The sequence below is a fragment of the Heteronotia binoei genome, chromosome 3 (assembly GCF_032191835.1).
Source record: "Heteronotia binoei isolate CCM8104 ecotype False Entrance Well chromosome 3, APGP_CSIRO_Hbin_v1, whole genome shotgun sequence".
Lineage (NCBI taxonomy): Eukaryota > Metazoa > Chordata > Lepidosauria > Squamata > Gekkonidae > Heteronotia > Heteronotia binoei.
Genome location: NC_083225.1, coordinates 89,385,523 through 89,402,087, shown reverse-complemented (window position 1 = coordinate 89,402,087; position 16,565 = coordinate 89,385,523). Strand labels below are relative to the sequence as shown.

Here is a 16,565-nt window from a genome sequence, read left to right as displayed (position 1 = left end):
TTCAGTTCTGCTAAATGGTGTTGCAAATCTGTTGTCACCTTCTGTTTTCAAGTATTTTATTATTCTGTCGAAGAGGGATTTTGTTTCAGCTGCCCTTTCAAGGACAACTGCTGCGAGAACTATGGCTAACTCAAGGCCATTCCAGCAGCCGTAAGTGGAGAAGTAGGGAATCAAACCTGGTTCTCCCAGATAAGAGTCCGCACACTTAACCACTACACCAAACTGGCAGCTGTTGTGAAAGCTCTCTCAGCCTCACCTACCTCTGTTGTTGTTGGGGGGGGGGGGGGGGGAGAAGGTAGAGGAGATTGTGACCGCTCTGAGACTCTGAGATTCTAGGGTGGGATATAAATCTAATATCATCATCTTCTTTTTCTACAGAAGGGCATGAACTGGCTCATGAGCCAAAACTTGGGTCATATTTAGGTTGGTTTGGAGCTCAGGAACTGATGTTTGGGGAAGGCACATTCTAAAAGGGGTAAATGAACCCCCTTCCTAGGCAATCCCCATCCTGAGCAAGACATGGCTGGGAGAAAGGGGGAACTGAACTTGACAGACTGTTCAGTTTGTGCGGGGCCTGTTTGGTCTGTGGGCTACCCTGAACTCCCTTTTTAGGTTTGTGCCCATCCCTATTCAACACAATATCAATGAAATGTAACATGTTTAAAGACTGAATTAGCTATTTCATACCAAGTACAGTCTATTCTGACTCCAATATACTGGTTTGCAAATTAAACAGTCTTTACTCCCAAGTTATGCTGCCCACACACCTTTTTGCATGACAGAGTTTGCATCTGATAGAGAAGCAAACATGAAACCAAAGTGCTCTGTTTGGTTCTCTATACATATTCAAGTTTACTTAAGACTATATCCAGAACTATCCAGAAATAAGGGCTGGTAGCTGCTGGGCAGAAAAGTGTTTCAGCATGAAATGGGAAGTCAAATATTTGCATACCACCACAACTTTTTGTGTCATATTGATAACATCTGATCTCAAAAGATGCACATATTTGTCCTACAATTGTTATTTTATACAAAAAAGCAGCTTTCATGCAATCACTTGATTTCTATAATCTAATTAAAAAAACAGGATTCTTCCAGCTACAAAGGGGTTATTTCTGCTGATTCACCAGATCCTGCTGCAGATCTCCATTTTGGTCTATGAGTTGTTCATGATGGTCCCTCATTCTAAGAATAATGGGGGTGGGACATCACAGTGGGCTGTAGTCAGAAGAGGTGGGAAGTCCCTCTCACTCCATATTCTCTGCTCTGTTTAAGGATTGTACAGGACACAAGCCAATGTTCTTGAGATACTGTGATGGATTCAAAGCAAGAGATGATACAGGCGGCTGACCCATGACAGAAGGCAAATTTAGGTGTCATTTTAACAGTTTTGGGTTTTGCTTTGTTTTTCGGGTTTTTTTGGGGAGAAATACTTAATGTAATTGATCTTTGAAAAAACAAATTTTTTTAAAATATCCCTCAAATAGAATAACATTTCTACAGCATTGGATTGTTGGGCTTTCAGTTTTATCACCTACTCTAGCTGATCCACTACAACTTTCTGCTTTTTCTATTGCTTATCTAATTACTTTCCAGTTTTCTTGAACAGCTACCATTTCTTTCATGTGGCTCCTTGTGAACACAGGTTCTAGCCCATAATGTATGCATGATGGGCTATTGCCATTTGAGGGAAAAGGAATAATCACAAGACCTTTAAAGCACCATATCACAGGCTAAGAAAACCAATATCATATTAAGAAAAAATTTCAAAGTAAATTTACTTTGTCCAGCAAATTTTGTCAATTAGTTGTTTCATGGACATTTTGTCCCATTCTTCAGCATGTGGGGCATCCCATGGTGATTCAGGAGGAATCTAAAGGCAAAGAACAAATAAGTTGCCATTCACTCACTTCTGCATATCGAGGTGGTAGATGACTGCCAACCCATTGCATTCCAGTGTTTTCTTTATTCTCCATTTTTTTACACCTGAATTGTGGTGATTTAGCATGCACACACATGCAAGCATACAAATTTAGCAATGCAAACTATTTATCTGGTTCCTTTCTTGATCCTGAATTGGCCCAGTTATAGCCTCCATCTTTGAACAAAATGTATTTCAGACCCTGACTCTGTGCAGTTTGCTGTCAAAAACTGTGACTTTTACTGGGATAGCAACAATACAGCACTGGATGATTGTTGTGCATTCCATGAGGAACATTTAAATGCAAGTACTTGTGAACACTGCAAAAGCACCTATTAATATTGAAAGTAAATTTTATTCAGGGGTACAACTTGCCTAAAACTTGTCCAGATGTATTTCAGTAACAGAATGATTCCTCTCCCCAGAAATCTCAGTGTTGACCCTGCTTGATATTATGGTCTGAAACTCATTACTGGATGCTCCAGAATGTACTGCAGATTACTGCCTAAGCATGAAGACTGGCAAACTCACATCTGAAACTCTGGAAAACAAGAGGACTAGTTTCATGACTGATAAGAAGAGTCAGACCAGCACAGTGTTTTGAGATACTGGGATGTTATGGGGTTTTTCAGTCCATTGCATGCCGAAGTCAACAATGAATGAAGGAAAAATTAAGTCCTCATCTCTGTCTCCACCTTTGAGGAGTGGGGTGTGACCCACTTGCCCAAGGGAAATGTAGAAAAGTCCAAGAGGAAGACTGGTTTGAGACCAGCTTCCCTTTTTGAGCAGCTTTTATTTCTAGATCAGAAGTAGTCTTTCTGTGAAGGTCAGCCTGCTTTGAGGATGTCCTGAGGTCTCCAAAGGCCTACCCTATCCTATCCTATCACCTCACCTATCTCCTCCTACTTCTCGGGAGTCTAAATGCTGAGAGGCTCACAAGCCTGTGAGCATCATGTTTCTTTGTTGGATATTTTAGCAGAGAAAAAAGAAACTACACAACACACGTAAGTAAATTAGCTAAAAGAAAGGTTACTAATAAAATTAGGAAAGGTTACATAGGGATAAAACAATAAACATTATATCCAGCTACACTTTTCTAGTTACTGTTAGCTCTAAGATCAATTCTCATACTCAAATCTCTAAACAAAGGGAGGAAGAAGAAGCCCCAAAATACCCATGTGCAAAGTATCAGGGAACATTACCTAGTTATGCATTCACCAATAGCCAGACTAAAGGTCACTTCATTATATGTAGGACTTCCTTTTCTCTGGCAGGAACTATGTGTGGGACAGCTCAATGGTTCTAAAGCTAATTAACAATTACCTTAAACAAACAAACAAGTTAGCTGTTTCATAACATCAAGGAACTTGCAAATATAACATTCTTCAACTTTCCTGGATCTTTGGGTAGATGGCTAAGAAACCGCATCAGCTTGCTTGCTAGGAAACTGAGCTATAACAAGGAGGACACAAGGGTTGTATGGGGCGATCCATGATTTAATGTTTAGATTTAGCTTGGCTAATTATGCATTAGGTTTGCTGTCATATTTGCAACTTTTTGTTTCAAGTGGTTTGTGGTTCATCTCTCCACCATCTAATATATTCTATACCCATTTAGAATTTTGTTTTATTTGATCATGCTCCAGCACTGCCTGTTTATTCATTTGTATTATTTCATGCAGTCACATATGTCTTTTTATGGTTTTATATTCATAACTTCCTTATGTATTCCTGTATTATGCATATGATTCAGTTTGCAGTTTCTAATTTACTTTTGTAGTATATTGTACAGTAATGTTTTCCATTCAACTGTTTAATTTGTATCAGCAACACTCTGGAGTCTCTTATCTTCCTACTGACAATCACGTACCCAACAGGGTGAAGATAACTGGTAGGAACAAAGGCCTCCTGCTTAAGGGGGACAAATTAACACAAACCCACCCGTTTGCATGATTGAAGTGCTATCCAGGTTCTGCCCATCTAGCCTCCTAAATTTTGCTCTTTACTGCTGTTCCTGTTTACCTCCTTCCTGTTAATTGAGGTAGCAGCAACATTCCTAAACCTTAATAATCAGGGGTATGTGTGTCTATTTGTGTAAGTGTGTGTGTGTGCTTGTAGAAGCTTAATTGCTGTTTTTCTCTTTGTGGCCAAAGATTGCCTTTTCTTTAAAAAAAACCCCACCTCTGATTGTAATGGCGGGTTAATGCTAATTAAAGAAATTATCTGAGAATGTAGCACACAGTACATTTTTCTACTACTATTGTGTATGACTTCTGAATATAAAGAATGAACTTAGAGTAGGGCCTTGTTCAAATGGTCGATGGGTGGCAAAGCTGAGTATGCACAAATTTCAATACATAATATTACCACATAGTACTATAGAAGTCCTATAGTACTATGGACAATGGAATGGGGTCTGATGAAGTATGTATGCATACAAAAGCTTCCATTCTGAATAAAACGTTGTTGGTCTTAAAGGTGCTACTGGACTCCTACTTTGTTCTACTGCTTTAGATTAACATGGCTGCCTATCTGGATCTATCCAGATAGTACCGTGTGACAACAACTAAGGAAAAGATAGGTCAAGAATTATTTTCAAGAAGTCCTCATAGCACAGTGGAACTAAAACCTGACAGATGGTACTGATTTAATAGTCCCATACATATTACAGTAGGAGATCCCAATTATTAATGATCATATGTTTTACTTTCTGCTCCTTATTTGGTTCTTATGGTTGTTTTCAAAAAGATTAAATGTTTTATCATGTCAACTTTTTTAAAAAATGTGACTTTAAAAAACTGGTTTGCCCAGCTACATCACTTCCTTCATAAGAGGATGAACATGTTTTTATGTTCAAGACTCCCAGCATACCTCTTTTCCCATTTCATCCAAGGTTCTCCAAAAGTTGTTAAAATCCAGATATACTAAAGGATTCCACATTGGAGGAAAGGCACCCAGAAATGGATAGGATTTTCCCTGGAACAGACAAATATAAAATGTGCATGCATTTATGTTTCCTCAAGTCTCCTCTGTAAGGGAACACACACACACACTCTTTCTCTCTCTCATTAAGAAAAAAAATATAGATGATCAAATTCTTACATTTATATGTAGGATACTCCTTTTAACTATATCCACTTTGTATGTTTCTATACCAAGTTCTTTAGCCAGTCGCAGAATTCGATTCTGGGTTGGTCCTATATAGGATCCACCAACGTCTACATAGCTCACTTCCTTGTTCTGCCAAAAGACAAATATTGCATAAATACTAGACAGTGATAGAGGCTGGTTCACACAGGCAAGGCCCAGTTGAATTAATGTCACCAATGTCATCAAATGTCACTAACCACTGCAAGAAAAGAGTTCTGTATACAAATGCCACATCAGCTCCACATACTTTTGTTTCATCTCTCATGGCTGATTATATTCACTAGTCAGGCCTTAGTTATGTATAGTGTAACGGGGGGTGGGATTGATAGATCTAATACATTTTTGTTTGTTTTTTTCTTGTTCTACTCCTAGTTTCCAACTTAGATTACAGTATATCAGAAACATTTCATATTAAACCATCTTGTGGGATGAAATTTGTTTAAGGATATCCAGTTAGTTTAGAAGCAACTTGTAATTGAGTTTTTTGTCTCCTTATTTATGCCCAACATTCTATCCATAAACTATGACTGCTTTCACACATGCTAAATAATGCAGTTTCAATCCACTTCAGTGATCATTTGCAAGTGGATTCTGCCATTTCATGCAGTAAAATCCAATTGCAAAGTGTACTGAAAGTGGATTGAAAGTGCATTATTTAGTGTGTGGAAGTTTCCTCAGTTACTGCTTGCTGCAAAACTGTGGAAAACTGTTAACTAGCAAAACAGTAGTAACAAAATTTTTGATATTTCCATGAGCTGCAAGAATTTCCCTATTTTGTAGTACAAACTGACCTCTTCTACAATAATCTGTTTCCTAGCTAAAATATGCTGAGCAGACTGTCAATATATCTCCCTGCTCCATTAGCAACTGGCAGCATAGGGTTGCCAGCCTCCAGGTGAAAGCAGGGGATCCCCCAATTTTGTGGACTCCTCTCTGTCACTGACCAGTTGGCTGGTGGGGGATGCCCCGCCCCTAACAGCCATGACCCATCACTATGTTCCCAATGCAATTATGTCACATGAAAGTGACATCATCACGTCAGCTACATCGTGCAGCAACACTGGTATTTTGGGTATGGTTTACGTAACCATAGACTTTTGCCTCAAATACCAAAGTGCCTGTTGTGTCTAGCGTTCATCCTGGGAAGAACAGCACAGCGCACCTGTGGGCGGTGCCTGGAAGGGACGAATGCAGCCTGCCTATGACGATCAGCGGCGGGAAGTTTAACTGGCCAGGATTGGACCTGACTAGGAAGAAGGTTGTTCCGGGAAATGTATATAACAGGGGACTCGGCCCCGCCATGTTGTCTTTGTGATGTACTCGCTAATAAAGCATGTTGCCATCTGAACATCTCTGACTTCAGTACATTACACTGGTGACGAGGATGGGATTCTGGTGAGCAGAGAGCATCCTCCAGCACTCTGAACTCTAGTGCTTCTGCAGCCAAGGCATGGCTCAGACTGCTTCCGGACATACCCTAATGGCATTTGACATCACCCAGCACGACTTATGGGAATCATGGGTGGACCAAATCAACTACTATATAGAGCTGCACAAAATGGAGGCAGCGGCTGAGAAGAAGGCGCTTCTCCTGAGCTCGTGCGGGGTGGAGACCATCCAGCTGATGAAACGACTTCATCACGCTTACCACCCTCACAAGGGCCACCTATGACCAACTGGTCAAGGCAATGATGAATCACATGGCGTCACAGCCGTCCCGTCTCACATGCAGGCACGCGTTCTACACGAGACAGCAGAGACAAGCTGACTCTGACGCCAAGTATCTTGCAGAGCTCCGTGGATTAGCCCTGAGACGCGATTTCACGGGGGACCTGGAAGAGATCCCGCTGGACCAATACACAGTTGGCGTCTGGGAGGAGAAAATGCGCTGAAAGTTGCTAGCATACGAGGACAAAGACATTGACCTCGCAAAAGCGCTCTGACAGGCAACCTCCTTTGAACAGATGCACGCCAGCCCTTCCGCACACCAGGCCGCCACTGCCTCGATGTCAGACAGTTCCGACCAGGAAGGGGCACACCAGCTTCGCCGGCAGCCATGCAGCGGGTTGAAAACACCAAACTGACCACGGGCAGCAGAGAAGCCAAGCACCAAGTGCGCCAGCTGTGGGGACCCACACGAGCACTGAGACTGCCCCTACTGTAACGTGGACTGCAGAAGCTGCGGAAAAGTGAGCCACATCACCCAAGCTTGCAGGGCCAGAACCAACAGGAGGCCTCAGTCTGCACACCACGATGCGACAGATGCACACATGACGGCCGCAAACAGCATCCAGGTAAGGAACTTGCCCCAGGACACCCCCGACAAGGTCAAAGTGCAGGGCTCAATCGAAGGGGGTCCCTGCCTGATGGAATTGGACACGAGATCCTCCATCTCCATTATTTTGGAGGAGACCCTCAGAAAACTGCCCCCACAACCAGCTAGCCCTGCGGCCCGTGGAGTATATATTGCAGGACTTTCAAAAGAATCCAGTGTAGATCATGGGGTGGGCCAGAGTTAGGGTGGAGTTCAAAAATTTTAAAGGGGCCCTGGACATACTTGTGGTAAAGTGCCGGCTCACCACCCTATTGGGATTGGCTTGGTTTAAGCCCCCAGGCATCAAAATTGTAGGGGCGGACCATATACAGGCCCACAAATGAGGTACTCCACCATTTTGACGAGTCCCTCCCCGTGATTTTAGCATGCATGCTTCCCCTTATGGAGTGGGCGCCGTCCTGGGCCATCAACTCCCAGACGGGAGAGAGGTCCCTGTGGCTTATTACTCTCGCACTTTGACCCAGGCTGAGCACAACTACGCCCAAATAGATAAGGAAATATTGGCAATTGTAGCGGGCATTTACAAATTCAACGACTACCTGTATGGAAGGCGCTTCACGATTGCCACAGACCGCAAGCCATTGCTCGGCCTACTCGCCCCAAATCGCCAGACACCGCAGATCCTGTCGCAGTGAGTTCTGCAGTGGAATGAGTTCCTCAGCTCGTCTGCTGCCCCAGCAAAGCAATGGGCCACACAGACGCCCTCAACTGTCTTCCACTACCAGAGATGGACCCAGATCCGGCCCACCATGCAGTGGAGGTAGCCAGATCCATGAGCAGAGACCGCATCCTTGGTGCTGCCAACGACTCTGGTGGGGCTGTTAACTCGGGTGGTTATCATTGCCCATAACACCAGGACATTGATTATTTTGATCCCCTAGGGCAGGGGTGGGGAACCTTTTTTCTGCCAAGGGTCATATGGATATTTATAATATTATTTGTGGGCCATAAAAAATTATCAACTTAAAAAACAGTGCTCTGCCGAGGGAGAATGATTCAGGCCAGCAAAATTAATGGAAGGTTGTAGTGTAGCACTTTGGCAGATCGTTTGTTCTATATGTTTTACTATTTTATTGTTTAAATTGTTGCAAACTGATGTATTTTAAAAACCAAACTTTATGTTAGATTTTATATGTTGTAAGCCGCCCTGAGCCGCTTCGGTGGGAAGGGCGGGATATAAACTGAAATAAACTAAAACTAAACTGAAAATGCAAATAATTGTTTTTCTATTCGAAGTCATGTGGGGAGAGCCTAATCTGGTGCGCGCACACACACACACACACACCTGGCCCGCCACCATAGGCAAATGCATAGGTCCAGAACTTTTTTGTAGAAAAAGCCCAGCAGGAACTCAGTAGCATATTAAACCACATCCCCTAATATCCCCTAATATTAGACCACATCCCTTAATATTAGCATATTAGGTTGCACACTCATTAGCATATTAAGCCACACCATCTGGGATAATCAAATGCAAACTGAACTGTGACAGTAACTTTTCCAGGCCCTGCAACAATTCTGACCAACCAGTCAGGCTCCAGGGAGGCTGCCGCACAGTACATCTGGGCCCTGTGATTCCTGCCTGCCCCTAGGGAGGCTGCTGCACAGTGCGGCTGGGCCCCACAATCCTCCTTGGCCAGCCAGGCCCCAGAGAGGCTGCCACATGGCCCGGTTCGGCCCAGCAATCCCCGAGGGCCACACCAAGTGACCTTGAGGGCCATATACAGCCCTCGGGATGGAGATTCCCCACCCCTGCCCTAGCTTCTCTTCCCAGCTCCCAGGCTGGATCCAAAGCAGTCCATCTCTTAAGCACAAGAATCACAACAGAATGAAAGGGGGAAAAACCCCTAAACCCACAGCCAAACCAAAGGAGTACAACAGAGAAATGGTAGAAACACTGAATGTTGGCGATTGAACAGAAGACCTGCAGGGGCCCCACTGAAAGAGTTCAGGCCCCTGGGACCCAAGCAGCATACCTTAACCAGGCTGCAGGCTATTCTGGAAGAACTAGCTCTACCCCTGGGTGGCAAGAGAATGTCCCACCCTAGGACCACCAAGAAGGCAGATTCATAGTAAGTGAACAAACCTTCCATTCTCCAGTGGTCCAGGGTGGGGCAGTCTGAACCTATGGGACAGAGAAAAGCAATATGCTCCGGGGTGGACAAGAATTGAAACCTTAGCCTGAAAAGGTATGCTTCAGAACCCCTTTTACCAAAGGCTGCATCAGCAGAGATTGCCTTGTCAATACAGTACTGCTTGGTGAAAGAATGAACTGACTGCATGGCAGACCACTAAGGAAGAGAAAGCCCTGTATGCTGCTGAAGCTGCCACCGCCCTGAGCAAGAGAGCTGTTATACCCGACGGGGGATCTAGGTCCCTGGTCAAATATGTCAGAAGAATACAACCTCTGATTCATCTGCTAAGGGTGAAGGTAGAAACCCCTTTCTCCAATGATATCTTCCTAAAAGAAACTGCCTGGCAAAAGGACCTAGTCCGGTCCAAGTAGAAACTCAGTACTCTCCAAACACCTAAGCAATACCATTTGCTCTTTTGAGGATGTTTAGGGATAGGGAAGAATAAGTTTCTCTGATCTTTGGAAGGTCAAATCAATCTTTGGGATAAAGGCTGGATCAGAATGTACAACTAATCTGTCATTATGGAAAATACAGAACTCCTTATCCACCAAAAAGGCCTGAAGTTCTGAAACCCTCTTTGCAGAGGTGATACCCGCCAGGAAGATGGTCTTAAATGTGAGCTCCTTAAGCAGAGAGGTGGCCACAGGCTCAAAAGGAGCCTGGGAGAGAGGTTTCAGCACCGTATTTACATTCTAAGAGGGAAACCTATGGGAGGACAGAGGGTTCAGGAGGGATGTGCCCCTAAAAAATCTACTAACATGGGGGTGGTAAGAGAAACCCCACCCTTTCTTGACCTGCCCAACAGCAGAAATGGTGGCTTCCTGTCTTTAAGGGTGCTGGTACTCAAACCCTTATACAAACCTGCTTTGAGGAAGGAGAGAAGATCACCCACTTTAGTTCTGCATGGATCTAATCCTTTGTCAGAATACCAAGATTGAAAAACCTATCAAGTGTTGTTGTAGACTCTATTGGTTGAACCCTTCCTAGAGGTCACTAAGGTGTCTATGATTTTGTCCAAAGATCTCTCTCTCTAAATTGCACCCACTCAGGCTCCAGGCTGTGAGTCCTAACATCTTGGGATGAGGATGGAGAAAGGGCCCATGATTAAGAAGGTCCTTCCCAACAGGAAGGTGCCACTGTTCTTCAGAGAATAATGTCACCGAGTCCTGGAACCAAGAACAGCATGGCCAAAACATAGCTATCAGCATTACTTCTGTTCTTAGGTCTATGATCCTCTGAACCACACTTTGAATTAGTTGGGTGGGAAGGCAGGCATACAGCAGTTGATCTGGCCAATCATGGCCTGAGGACATCTCTTTTTGTCACAAATCTGGCACCCAATTGTTGAGCTCTGAATAAGTCCACCTTTATTATGGCAAATTGTGAATGATCTGGAGGAAGGTCTCCTGGTTCAGCATCCAGTCTGACTAAGAGTCTCCCAGCTGAGCCAGTCTACCAATGTGTTGGATGTCCCTGCCACATGGACGGCTCTGAAGGACTCAAGGTGGGTCTCCACCAACAGTAGTATCTGAATCACCTCTGCAACTGATATATGATTGTGAACAAGAACATCCTTCCCAACTAGGAGACGGCTAACACCCTGAGTTCCAAGAAATTGATGCTCTGACAGGTCTCTTCCAGAAACCATAGTCCCTGAGCCACTCCTTTGGGAGTGGCTCCCTGTCCCTGAAGGCTGGCATCCAGAGTCAGCAGCGTCCTGTTTGGTTTTCTGAGAGGTGACCCTTCAAGAAGTCCTAAATAAGTATATGGAAATAGGCCTCTGACACATCTATTGATGCCAGCAAATCCTTCTTTTGAATCGAGAAAATTATAGATTTGAGGGTTTTCATCCAGAACTTTCTTTTCTTGACCTGTCTCTTTAGCTATTTCAGATCCAGAATGGCTCTGTTCCCATTTTCCTTTGGAACAATGAAGAAGACTCAGCAGGCCTCTGATAACTTTTCGTTCTCTGGGACTGAATCTGTTGCTCTGATATCCAACAGATGCTGGATAACTTGAAGAAGGAGAAGAAGTTTCTTTGAGCACCAATTAATCAGGTCCTAGATGAATCTATCATGAGGGAAAGCTTGTAGATCCAGAGAGCAGCTGTGTGTGACTGTGTCTAGTATCCACCAGCTGCTGATAGATGTCTTCCAACAATCTGAAAAAAACTGAAGGTGGCTGGAGGGACTGGCCAGCTGCTGGAGCTCTTCTTTATTACTTGGAAGCTCTGGCTGCTTGAGCTGGGGAAAGATGAACTGGGAGCCCTAGAAAGCTTAGGCTGCCAACAGCCCTTGGACTTAGAAGGTTGAAAACTGGTGTTTCTCTTTGGGTCACGAAAGGAATGGAAACCCTTCTTAGGTCTACCTTACATGTGGGTAAGCTCTTCTTTTTATCTTTAACATCTATCAGCTTCCTATCCATGCAATCCTCAGACAGACTGACACCCTTGAAGGGGATGCTAGCCACTTGAACTTGGGAGGTAAAGATGACTTCTCAGTCTATAGCCAGGTGGTATACTTAGCTGTGAAACTGGATGCCATAGCTCTAGATCAGGGGTCCTCAAACTACGGCCCGCGGGCCAGATGCGGCCCGCTGAGGATGTTTATGCGGCCCGCCGGGTTATGGCAAAATCAGACCGGAAGTGACGTTCGACCTAAACTCGCGTTAGCAATGCACGCTTCCGGCACTGGGCTGAGGCGGCGGAGACAGAGTGTGAGGTGATACCGAGGTGAGGTGAGTTCCCAGGCCGGGGTGTGTGGTGTGGGGAAGGGAGAGAGACGCAGAAGACGGAGAACTGATGGCCCACGGCCTTGTACAGTAATGGCAGTCCGGCCCTCCAACAGTCTGAGGGACAGTGAACTGGCCCCCTATTTAAAAAGTTTGAGGACCCCTGCTCTAGATAATAGCTGGATCACGTCCAGGGATACATCTACAGAGAAGACCGCAGCTAGAGTGATCTTCTTTAGTTCATCCTCTTTGAGAATGTAATTGCCTGCTGCTGAAAAATCTGAAGCCCAGGAATAGACCGCCCTGGAAAATAGGGAGCTTGCTGGGGAAGCCCTCAGAACCGCTAAAGATGCCTCAAAATTCTTGCACGGGGATTGATCTATCCTCCTATCACATATATCCCTAAGGAGGTCATATGACTCTGCTGGAACGACTGAGAACACAGGCTAGCTACTGGAGCATCTAGTGCGTGAAGTTTAAAGTGATCTGCAGCCTCTGGTGCCATTAAGTAGAAGCGAGATGATTGGGCTGTTGGTTTCGGTTCTCACTGGAGCTTCCCATTTGTACTTGACTATCTTGTTGAAGTCCAATGGAAATGGAATTCTGAGAGAGAACACCCCCCCCCCTTGAGAGAAAGTCCTTGCTGAGCCAGATGAGTCTAGAAGGGTCCAGTTCCTCTACTTTCTTGCTATAGGGGATTTCTAGGATGTGGAGGACCTTAGGAAGAAACTTAGGGGAAATTTCCTGCAGAAAGAGATGGGTCTTCATGGTGGTTAGTAATGGCTCTTCCTCATCAGATAATTCTCCTTCCTCCCTTGGGGACGAAGAGTCTGAAGAATCAGAATCATCAGACTTCTGAAAAATTTGGGGCTTAGACCCCTAGATGAACACTTAGAAGGCAGAACATCATTTCATTTCTTAGGGTGAAGGAGAGAATAAAAGGCCCTGCTTTTCTCCGTCTTCCCACACTCAGAGCTGGAAGGTGAGTGATGCCTAACCCTGTTAAAGGGCCTACCAAAATCACAAAAAGCTGAAGATAGCCTCTGGAAGGGAGGCTTTAACCTCACTTTACATCTCTTCCTTGATCCAGGCTATCAGGTTAAAATGAGCATTATCCACAGAGAGATCTGGGGCAGAGGCTTCAGCCATCTCCAACTGCAGAAAAAACATATATAGAAAACTGGTTGTAGGGGGGAACACCATGCCCTGTTCACCTTCGAAGCGGGTTCACCTACCTTACTTTGAGCTGGAAGGATCATCCACAAAGCAAGGTGGCCCGATACCATGCCAAGAGCTTGAAGGCTGCAGGGGAAGGAGAATGGAGCTCCTTCCACAGCAGCCACCAACACTCTGTGGGCCTTTGGAGCAACTGGGGATACACCAAGAAGAGTCAAGGAGGAAGAGGAGGGGGTGGGTGATCTTGCCTGGGTGATCTACCCCACCAGCTCCCATGGGCTATTGGATCTCCTTTGAGCCAGCCTCCTTTACTACCGAGTAGGATTCCTCACAATCTTCCCCATGGGGGGAGCCTCACAGAGGCAAGAAACTGCTCAGTTGGCCACGTGGCCACCTGGCAACTTTCACTCTTTGACCCCCAGTCCTACTGCTCCAGAAAGGAGAGTGGGGAGAGTGGCGGTGGGAGACAGAATTTATAAAGAAACAAAAGAAAAAGAAAGGTAAAGCAGAAGACGCTTTGCAAGAGGAATTATTGAGCTCAAAATGGGGCTCACCAGCAACACCTAACTGCCCTGCAGGCAGGGCCAAGCCTGGGAGCTGGGGAGAGAAGCTCCTCTTCTAGGGAATCAAAATAATCAGTGACCTTGTTTGCCTCCAGGGGGAGCTACTTCCCATAGATTTAGACTGCCCCACCCTGGACCACTGGAGAAAGGAATGTAACACTATCTTAGGTAAATGTTTATGCAAGAGAATTAAGAAATCAAGGTGAAGAAAATTAAATCAAAATGAATTTTATGCTGTTAAAGATTTTGAACTGGAACCACACTGTTATTCTAATATTAATTTTATTAAAACTTTCAACTGTTTTAGCAGGGGATTGATAGTTTCCCAGATTCTGTGAGCTTTAGGACAGGGGCTCCTAATATGATACATATGGTAATACTGTGTACAATTGTCACCACACCTCAAAAAGGGTATTAGAGCATTGGAAGAAGTCCAGAAATGGGCAACTAGAATGATTAAAGGTTTGGAACACTTTCCCTATGAAGAAAAGGTAAAACGCTTGGGGCTCTTTAGCTTGGAGAAACGTCAACTGCGGGATGACATGATAGAGGTTTACAAGATTATGCATGGGATGGAGAAAGTAAAGAAAGAAGTACTTTTCTCCTTTTCTAACAACACAAGAACTCGTGGGCATTCAATGAAATTGCTGAGCAGTAGGGTTAAAATGGATAAAAGGAAGTACTTCTTCACCCAAAGGGTGATTAACATGTGAAATTCACTGCCACAGGATGTGGTGGTGGCTACAAGCATAGCCAGCTTCAAGAGGGGTTTGGATAAAAAATATGGAAAAGTGGTCCATCAGTGGCTATTAGCCATAGCATATTATTGGAACTGTCTGGGGCAGTGATGCTCTGTATTTTTGGTGCTTTGGAGGGGGGGGGGAAGTGGAAGGGCTTCTAGCCCCACTTGTGAACCTCCTTTTTTTGGCCACTGTGTGACACAGAGTGTTGGACTGGATGGGCCACTGGCCTGATCCAACATGGCTTCTCTTATGTTCTTATGGTGCCTGTGGGTGCCATGGCATAAGACTACATTGTTCCTGGTGCCTGCCAAGTCTTTTTAGAAAGTAGGTGGGGCCAGATAGTGTTTTTTCCTAGGAAGGCTTCTGAACGGCTGAGCAGATCTTTACAAATATTGTTTTGGGAACAGCTGCTCCCACAGCATAAAGATCTTTGCTGAGAGAATGAAGGTAGACTGCATATCTGCAAGAAAATATTTTAAATCAGCAGGTTCATTTTAAAAGGCATTCTGCTAAATAGAGTTTCCGACTGAAATGTTAAAGTGTTATTATTAGAGTTATGTATAACCTCATTCCCAGACATTTTGTGGTTGGCTCTGCCTCTGGCAGTGGCTATTTTCTGGTTGTACCCACCATTCTGTATCAGAATTCCAAAGGTGCCCACAGACTCAAAAAAGTTGATAACATATGTCTTAGGAAAAGGAAGAATCAAAGATCTATTACATTCACAGAATTTTGTCCTAGGCTGCTGAACAAGACTATACTTTTTCATTTCCCCACTTCCCACAAAAATCAATCACTTAATGTTGAATGCTGCATTGCTGAGTGCCAGATGTTGACCATATTCATATTTTGAGAAAAAGTTCAGCACTACCACCCTGTTATATACATATTATAGATGTTATTGGAGACATGACAGGGCTTTATATTCCTTTTAACTGAGGAATAGAACAAAACAGTAGACAAGTGCACCTTTAAGACCAAGTTTTATTCAGAATGTAAGCTTTCGTATGCTCTTAAGCAGACTTTATCAGACAAAATGGGAATGGAAGCAGCAATTCTTAATGTAAGTGGGCAGTGAGTTGGTATGAGGAATCATGGGAATGTTTTAGAAGATTAAAAGAATCACAAATAGGGATCTGTGTTTGTTAGTGTTAGAACAAAGCAGGGCTGAAACAACACTGGAGGGTGATAAAAAGCAGACTGTTTTAAGTGTGAAGTTTACCATAAATCTAGGTAACATTATGGCTTTGTTAGTTTAAATAGAGGGCATGGTTTCTCAAGAGGTTATAACATCCATTATAGTTTGCCATTAGAAAAAAAGGAAGACATTAAAATTCAGTGGAGGATGGGTCAGTATATGCAATAAGACAAACAGCCAATATTCCCCATTTGAGTATGTGAATACAAAAAAACAAAAACCAAAACCCAAATATTCTGATACAGTGTTCTAAAAGAGAAATACATATAAGTTAGCCATTACAAAAACAGGGTGCATTAAAGTTTAGTGGAAGGTGGGTTAGTATATGTAATGAGACAAACAGCCCACATGCCTCATTTGAGCATGTCAACACAAAAAACCCCAATATTATTCTGATACTGTTCTAAAAGAGAAATACATTGGAACACTGTGGATGCACAGCTATACTCAGTGAGAGTTGATTTAGCATATGTAATGAGATAAAAAACCAATATCCCTGTTCAGTCCTGGGGAGGTGTTTGTTCCAAGTTTCATGATAACTTGTAATTCAGCAATTTCTCTCTCCATTCTATTCTTGAAGTTCCTTTGTAGTAAAACAGCTACTTTGAGGTCATC

General features: G+C 43.9%; 1 protein-coding gene across 1 annotated transcript in view; it reads right to left on the bottom strand.

Moving 5' to 3' along the window:
• Positions 1–16,565, bottom strand: part of LOC132568391 (amine oxidase [flavin-containing] A-like) — a 67,095-nt gene that overhangs the window by 19,925 nt on the left and 30,605 nt on the right. The window contains exons 3-5 of the mRNA XM_060234169.1: positions 5,023–5,160; positions 4,792–4,896; positions 1,782–1,873 (exon numbers count right to left, since the gene is read on the bottom strand). Coding sequence (XP_060090152.1) covers positions 1,782–1,873; positions 4,792–4,896; positions 5,023–5,160 — 335 coding nt within the window. The remainder of the gene's footprint in view (positions 1–1,781; positions 1,874–4,791; positions 4,897–5,022; positions 5,161–16,565) is intronic.